Raw genomic sequence first — 8656 nt, 5'->3', positions numbered from 1 at the left:
GCGTTAAAAATTTATTCAAATCAAATAGCTAATCTTTTAATTTTTTGATTTCTTTGTTAAGAAGATGATTCAAGGAATTTAAAAAAGATTTAGATTAATAAAAAATATTATAGCTGAACAAAAGGTGATAGCAAAAATCAAATAAAATAAGTAAATTCTTGATAATTTACATTGCATTAAACTCAAAAATTATTTGGGTAGATTAAATGGTCTTTGTTCGAGGTCCTGATGACAAAAAAAAAAAATTATACAAAATATCTGTTTGTTCTGTCTTTTACGTTTACATATGAAAATGCTTTGTGTGACAGTAGGAATAAAAAATCTCGATCGAATAAGATGCAGAAATTTCGAAGTAACTTTAATAACGATATTTTGACTTTCCGTCACAATTTTTATTCTTAATTTCCAGAATTCGTGAAGAAAACACTTTGAATTACAGTAAAATATTTCTGAAATAATTTTTCTTTCGTGCACTTTTCGTTTATCAATCTCTTATTCTTATTGAATGAAAGTTAAATTAATTCTGCCATCGCCCTTGCATTCATGTTGTTTAAAGCATGTCACGTTTTTCCCCAGTTTTATTTTATAGCTTCGTTAACGAAGGTCTCGGAAGTGCTATTTGAATTCTTCTACCTACTACTAATAGGGTTGCCAACATGTTCGAGAATATTTTCAGCTCAAAACGTTTAAAAAATATTGTACATACAAAAATCAAGTATTTGTAAGAAATGTAAAAAACCCAGGGGATTTCTGTTGCATATAATTTTTTTTATTAAATCTGTAGTTTTTTACACTTTTTTTTTTACATTCAAATTTAAAATTAACAGAAATTTAAATAGTTCGTTTTTTACTGATAACAAATGGCCTACGTCTTGGTTTTTTCGTATCTCCATTTTTGAGTTCATGATTGAAAACGACGAAGTAGCAGCGATGGAGATTGGAAAAGATATAGCCTATAAACATGGTGAAAACACACCTAAGTTATTTTTGTTCAACATCACTTGTTGAGCATCACTGCCAACATGCATACAAAAAAAAAACACATTGTCGATTAGGCATTGAACTTTATCAATTCACTAAAAGTCTAAGAATTTGCTGAAAAGCTAAGTATAAACGATAAGAAGATCTTCCAATATTGGCCGAAGTGTGAAAAGTCTCCTAATAGCAACCAATTGTCTACCAAGTGAAAATTGTCTGTTTATACGGTTAGTTTTATCCAAAAATGAGACAAATCACTGGGAGAATTTCAGCTAACAACTGCTGCCAATTTTTTGCCATCTAAATTTTCTATTAACATGGTTGGAAGACTTTAGAGGGCAAAAAATTGTTAGACTCATTGGCAGACATTTTTCTTGATACAAGAAAAAAAAAAACATATGAGAGGAGGGTCTATTGCTCTTCGTTGAGCTTGAAAAAAAAAATTATTAAGAATTACACTTAAAACTTTAGAAAAAAGTACAAAAAGATTGGTTTCCAATTTTTTTTTGTCACTTTTGACTAATAAAATTGAATGTTTACATGGTAGAGAGAAAATTGGTAAAAATTTGTTGGGAAAAATCGGCCAATATTGGAAGATCTTCCAATCGTGAATACTTAGCTAAGGTTCTTTTCTAGGTTTGGGAAGTCTCATAGTTAAGCTGCATGCTATATTGAAAAACAAGTTGTTAAATCGTACAAACTGTCAATCATCTATGCAAATAAAGTCTTTTGTCAATATAACAATATCTGTCTATCATAAGCCTCACTCAAAATATCTTCAATTCACACGACAAGTTGTCTGCCAAATTGATAAGATAATTCCTAGGAACATCCGTTGTAATAAAAAATTTTATTATATTTTATTTCACAAAAATAACAACCTAAACACTGACTCATTTCTTCCGAAAACAATTAAAAACAAAAATCTGAAGGCTACCTACCAGATTTAGAAACAATGCGATAACAACAAAATAATATCTACTTGACTATTAGACTTGTATTTTGTATCTTACAGAAAAATACTGCAAATTAATTAATCTGCAAGGTAATAAATTGTGGTCCTTATCACAAAACCATACGATGTTTGAGATAAGAATTTATTTACATAAGACTAGAGATGCTGTATAGGATTGATAAAATAGATAATATCTTGAGAATTTTTTTTGCATAAAAGCCGCTATCATATCAGTTGTAAAGTCAGTAACGAAACTTTACTTCGAAAATGATGGAAACGAAAAAGTTCTTCGGAATATATCTTATAATAGCGGTAAATATTTAATCATAATTGTGTTTGGTTTCAAAATTATATCCTTGAATCATATTTTTGGTTTTTGTGCATCAAAATTGTGTAAAAAAAATATCAATTGATATTTTTATAAGCTAATCGGATTGATTCTAATTTGGATAAAGGGAATCAGGGATTTTGGAGAAAATACATTTCAAGCTGGTTTAAGTGAAAATAAAGTGATTTTCTTAAGTTCCATGATTCAATAAAAAGTTTTTAATAGAGTCTTGAAAAAATGTTTAAATATTAAACGTGATAGTTAATTTTAAAAAATATGTAAATGTATAAAATTAAATTGTAATTTTGTTTATTTGCAGTCTGCTTCGTACGTTTTAGCAGTACCAGCTACTCTTAATTGCAAGGGAAAAGATACTGTTTGTGTGGGACCACTTAGTTATAAAAACTGTACTACTGCAGAGGATGGAAATTCATATGCAAATGTAGGGCCTTCCACATCTTGCCCACCCAACTTTAGGTGTACAAATGATGGTCAGCAAATTTGTTCACCAATTGGAGGTGCTCCTTCAACAGCTGAACAAGTGGACACAACACTACCAGTAGAAACAACTGATGGCCCAATCGAAACAACTACACCTGCAGTTCCTACTGATAGCCCAGTAACTGATGGGCCAGTTTCATCAACAGATGCTCCTGCTGTTGAAACTTCAGTAGTACCAGAAACAACAACTCCTCAACCTTCTGATTCAACTGATGTTCCAAATAACTCTACTGAAACCTCAGTTCCAGTTGAGCCAAGTGAACAGCCAACAACTGAATCAGTGGTTTCTGAAACAACTGCTGCACCCGTGGAATCATCAACTGTTATTGTTGAAACAACGAGTGTCCCAATCAGTTCCGTAGCACCTGTTGACAATTCTACTATTGTAGATGAACCAAACACTACTGAAACAATTATTCCTGAAATAACTACTGAATCCATCGACACTTCTTCCATTGTAAATGAACCAAATAACTCAACTGATACTTCAGTTTCTCCATCAGATGAACCAATAACTGCTGAATCAGCAGCTCCTGAAACAACAGTTATCCCAGTTGAAACATCGCCTGTTGAAGAACAACCCACAATCGAACCGGTAGACCCAACCAGTGTTCCGAGCGAGCCTTCATCTGAACCTGAAGCACCAATAACAAGTGAATCAGCAGCTCCTGAAACAACAGCAATCCCCGCTGAAACTCCGCCTGTTGAAGAACAACCAACAATAGCACCGGTAGATCCTACCAGTGTTCCAAGCGAGCCTTCATCTGAACCTGAAGCACCTATAACCGGTGAATCAGCAGCTCCTGAAACAACAGCAATCCCCGCTGAAACTTCGCCTGTTGAAGAACAACCAACAATCGCACCGGTAGATCCTACCAGTGTTCCAAGCGAGCCTTCATCTGAACCCGAAGCACCAATAACCGGTGAATCAGCAGCTCCTGAAACAACAGCAATACCCGCTGAAACTTCGCCTGTTGAAGAACAACCAACAATCGCACCGGTAGATCCTACCAGTGTTCCAAGCGAGCCTTCATCTGAACCCGAAGCACCAATAACCGGTGAATCAGCAGCTCCTGAAACAACAGCAATCCCCGCTGAAACTTCGCCTGTTGAAGAACAACCAACAATCGCACCGGTAGATCCTACCAGTGTTCCAAGCGAGCCTTCATCTGAACCTGAAGCACCTATAACCGGTGAATCAGCAGCTCCTGAAACAACAGCAATCCCCGCTGAAACTTCGCCTGTTGAAGAACAACCAACAATCGCACCGGTAGATCCTACCAGTGCTCCAAGCGAGCCTTCATCTGACCCTGAAGCACCAATAACCGGTGAATCAGCAGCTCCTGAAACAACAGCAATCCCCGCTGAAACTTCGCCTGTTGAAGAACAACCAACAATCGCACCGGTAGATCCCACCAGTGTTCCAAGTGACCCTTCATCTGAACCTGAAGCACCAATAACCGGTGAATCAGCAGCTCCTGAAACAACAGTTATCCCCGCTGAAACTTCGCCAGTTGAAGAACAACCAACAATCGCACCGGTAGATCCTACCAGTGTTCCAAGCGAGCCTTCATCTGAACCCGAAGCACCAATAACCGGTGAATCAGCAGCTCCTGAAACAACAGCAATCCCCGCTGAAACTTCGCCTGTTGAAGAACAACCAACAATCGCACCGGTAGATCCTACCAGTGTTCCAAGTGAGCCTTCATCTGAACCTGAAGCACCAATAACCGGTGAATCAGCAGCTCCTGAAACAACCGTTATCCCCGCTGAAACTTCGCCAGTTGAAGAACAACCAACAATCCCACCAGTAGATCCTACCAGTGTTCCAAGCGAGCCTTCATCTGAACCTGAAGCACCAATAACAAGTGAATCAGCAGCTCCTGAAACAACAGCAATCCCCGCTGAAACTTCGCCTGTTGAAGAACAACCAACAATCGCACCGGTAGATCCTACCAGTGTTCCAAGTGAGCCTTCATCTGAACCTGAAGCAGCAATAACCGGTGAATCAGCAGCTCCTGAAACAACCGTTATCCCCGCTGAAACTTCGCCAGTTGAAGAACAACCAACAATCGCACCGGTAGATCCTACCAGTGTTCCAAGCGAGCCTTCATCTGAACCTGAAGCACCTATAACCGGTGAATCAGCAGCTCCTGAAACAACAGCAATACCCGCTGAAACTTCGCCTGTTGAAGAACAACCAACAATCGCACCGGTAGATCCTACCAGTGTTCCAAGCGAGCCTTCATCTGAACCTGAAGCACCAATAACCGGTGAATCAGCAGCTCCTGAAACAACAGCAATCCCCGCTGAAACTTCGCCTGTTGAAGAACAACCAACAATCGCACCGGTAGATCCCACCAGTGTTCCAAGTGAGCCTTCATCTGAACCTGAAGCACCAATAACCGGTGAATCAGCAGCTCCTGAAACAACAGCAATCCCCGCTGAAACTTCGCCTGTTGAAGAACAACCAAAAATCGCACCGGTAGATCCAACCAGTGTTCCAAGCGAGCCTTCATCTGAACCTGAAGCACCAATAACCGGGGAATCGGTAGCTCCTGAAGTAACTGCAGTACCAGTTGATCCAACAAGTGGTCCAGTCGAATCCTCAACAGCCACAGCTCCAGCTCAACCAGGTGCACCAATCACAGGTGAAACTGTAGCTCCCGAAGCAACCGCTGTTCCAGTAGATCCAACGAGTGCTCCAGTCGAATCCTCAACCGGCCCAGCCCCAGCTCAACCAGGTGCACCAATCACTGGTGAAACTGTAGCTCCCGAAGCAACTGCTGTAACAGTAGATCCAACAAGTGGTCAAGTCGAATCCTCAACAGGCCCAGCATCAGCTCAACCTGGTGCACCAATCACAGGTGAAACCGGAGCTCCTGAAGTAACTGCAGTACCAGTTGATCCAACAAGTGGTCCAGTCGAATCCTCAACAGGCACAGCCCCAGCTCAACCAGGTGCACCAATCACAGGTGAAACTGTAGCTCCCGAAGCAACCGCTGTACCAGTAGATCCAACAAGTGGTCCAGTCGAATCCTCAACAGGCCCAGCATCAGCTCAACCTGGTGCACCAATCACAGGTGAAACTGTAGCTCCCGAAGCAACTGTTGTACCAGTAAATCCAACTAGTGCTCCAGTCGAATCCTCAACAGGCGCAGCTCCTGCTCAACCAGGTGCACCAATCACAGGTGAAACTGTAGCTCCCGAAGCAACCGCTGTACCAGTAGATCCAACAAGTGGTCCAGTCGAATCCTCAACAGGCCCAGCATCAGCTCAACCTGGTGCACCAATCACAGGTGAAACTGTAGCTCCCGAAGCAACTGTTGTACCAGTAGATCCAACAAGTGGTCCAGTCGAATCCTCAACAGGCCCAGCATCAGCTCAACCTGGTGCACCAATCATAGGTGAAACTGTAGCTCCCGAAGCAACTGTTGTACCAGTAGATCCAACTAGTGGTCCAGTCGAATCCTCAACAGGCCCAGCATCAGCTCAACCTGGTGCACCAATCACAGGTGAAACTGTAGCTCCCGAAGCAACTGTTGTACCAGTAGATCCAACAAGTGGTCCAGTCGAATCCTCAACAGGCCCAGCATCAGCTCAACCTGGTGCACCAATCACAGGTGAAACTGTAGCTCCCGAAGCAACTGTTGTACCAGTAGATCCAACAAGTGGTCCAGTCGAATCCTCAACAGGCCCAGCATCAGCTCAACCTGGTGCACCAATCATAGGTGAAACTGTAGCTCCCGAAGCAACCGCTGTACCAGTAGATCCAACAAGTGGTCCAGTCGAATCCTCAACAGGCCCAGCATCAGCTCAACCTGGTGCACCAATCACAGGTGAAACTGTAGCTCCCGAAGCAACCGCTGTACCAGTAGATCCAACAAGTGGTCCAGTCGAATCCTCAACAGGCCCAGCATCAGCTCAACCTGGTGCACCAATCACAGGTGAAACTGTAGCTCCCGAAGCAACCGCTGTACCAGTAGATCCAACAAGTGGTCCAGTCGAATCCTCAACAGGCCCAGCATCAGCTCAACCTGGTGCACCAATCATAGGTGAAACTGTAGCTCCCGAAGCAACTGTTGTAACAGTAGATCCAACAAGTGGTCCAGTCGAATCCTCAACAGGCACAGCTCCAGCTCAACCAGGTGCACCAATCACAGGTGAAACTGTAGCTCCCGAAGCAACTGCTGTACCAGTAGATCCAACAAGTGGTCCAGTCGAATCCTCAACAGGCCCAGCATCAGCTCAACCTGGTGCACCAATCACAGGTGAAACTGTAGCTCCCGAAGCAACTGCTGTACCAGTAGATCCAACCAGCTCTCCAATCGATTCCTCTACAGGTTCATCAGTCACTGGTGGACCCGCAGCTCCCGAGGGATCTACATCTACAAGCAAGCCATGCCCTTCAGGACCCTGGTGGTGGCCTTTCAAACCAGCTGGTTGTAAGAATGAACCTGATAGTATAAATCTTCAAGATGACTCTGCATCCATTAACTCCGATGAAGGAAAAGTGCCACAACCTGAAAATCTTCCTTTGCATCCAGATGATTCCTCAGCTGTTCCATCATCACCATCTCTAGGCAGTCCAGAAACAACCGAAGATAATTCTGAAGAAGGTCTAATTTGGAGTCATTTTCCTGGACTGATAACGGGCAAACCTCTTCCAATCATTCCCAAACCTGATTCAGATGAGGAGGAGAATAAATCATCCAAAAATAAATCAACCGAAAAACCTTCCGATAAGAAAGAGAAATCTAAAAAGAAGAACAAGAGTGAAGAAGACGATGATGATGATGATGATGACGACGATGATGATTCCAAGGCAAATAGCAACGAAAAGAAGAATAAGTCAAAGGAAAAGAAGAAGGAGGAGAAGAAGAATAAGAAGAACAGTAGCCAGAGTGAAGAAGACAACAATTCAGGTGAAAAGAAAAAGGACAAGTCCAAGAAGAAGAATAACAGCAATGAAGATAATTCTTCCGACAACAAGGAGAAGAAAGAAAAGAAATCTAAGAAAAAGAATAGTAGTCAAAGTGATGAAGAAATAGATGAAGATAACTCTTCTAGCAGACGTCATAGTCATCATCACAATCATCATAGGCACTAAATTTGGTGTTTTTTCTTCTGAGATGTTAGATTAATCTTCAAAGTTGTTTATCAACAAAACTTTTAGGTCAATGTAGATCAAAACGAAATGTTCATTTAAATTTGTAATAATTGATATTATAGAACATTTATATTATATTTATTTAAATAAATACAATTCAGCAAATAAGGCACAGTTTTTATATTTATAATAGTCTTGCACTATTTTTTCTGTATTGATGACAAAGATTTGAGTGTCTTCAATCGTAGTAGTAAGCGACTTAAAAAAAACTTATTTTTTTTAATAAACAATAACAAGAAATATGTAAGAAATGAATTGATAATATCAAAAGGACTATGAATCATATTTTCAATTTTTTAAAGGTTTCAAGAGAATCGCTTTCTTTTAGATACAATTTGGTATCTCTTCCTTCGTTTTTGTTTTTCTTGCAATTGATTTATATTTAGGATGCACATGCACAATGTCTCGAACATGTTCCGAAAATTTCCCGAACATTTCTTAACATTTTCGAACACATTTCCGAACAACTTCAAACACTTCCGAACATTTTTGAAAATTTCCAAACACTTCCGAATACTTCCGAACATTTCGTAACACCTTCGAACACTTTCCAATATTTCCGAACATTTGAGAATACTTCCGAACATTTTCGATCACTTCCGAACATTTCCCAATATAATGAACATTTTCCATTACCTCCGAACTCTTTCGAACATTTTTGAACGTTTTCGGACATTTCCGAACACATCCGAACATACCCAAATATTGTCGAAAAACATTTCCG

At 40.5% G+C, this 8656-nt stretch overlaps 1 protein-coding gene across 4 annotated transcripts; it reads left to right on the top strand.

Moving 5' to 3' along the window:
- The first annotated feature begins 2126 nt into the window (after positions 1-2126).
- Positions 2127-8040, top strand: LOC129911332 (mucin-2). Of its 4 annotated transcripts, none has more exons than XM_055989091.1 (3): positions 2127-2245; positions 2581-5413; positions 6062-8040. In XM_055989091.1, exons 1-3 carry the CDS (start codon positions 2201-2203, stop codon positions 7870-7872), a joined length of 4689 nt encoding a protein of 1562 aa, XP_055845066.1. In that variant the 5' UTR covers positions 2127-2200; the 3' UTR covers positions 7873-8040. The 4 variants fall into 4 exon arrangements, with proteins under 4 accessions (XP_055845066.1, XP_055845064.1, XP_055845065.1 ...); XM_055989089.1 differs by having other exon boundaries at positions 2581-5629; positions 5738-8040; XM_055989090.1 differs by having other exon boundaries at positions 2581-5737; positions 5846-8040.
- Positions 8041-8656: the final 616 nt, after the last annotated feature.

The sequence above is a fragment of the Episyrphus balteatus genome, chromosome 2, assembly GCF_945859705.1.
Source record: "Episyrphus balteatus chromosome 2, idEpiBalt1.1, whole genome shotgun sequence".
NCBI lineage: Eukaryota > Metazoa > Arthropoda > Insecta > Diptera > Syrphidae > Episyrphus > Episyrphus balteatus.
The sequence above is the reverse complement of the archived record's forward strand: the minus strand, read 5'-3'. Positions and strand labels throughout refer to the sequence as shown.

What these genes read in the sequence shown, in the direction of transcription:
- LOC129911332 (XM_055989087.1), top strand. Translation starts at nt 2,201, where the DNA reads ATGATGGAAACGAAAAAGTTCTTCGGAATATATCTTATAATAGCG. An exon ending in GAATATATCTTATAATAGCG is followed by an intron (nt 2,246 to 2,580) that starts GTAAATATTTAA and finishes GTTTATTTGCAG; the next exon opens with TCTGCTTCGTACGTTTTAGC.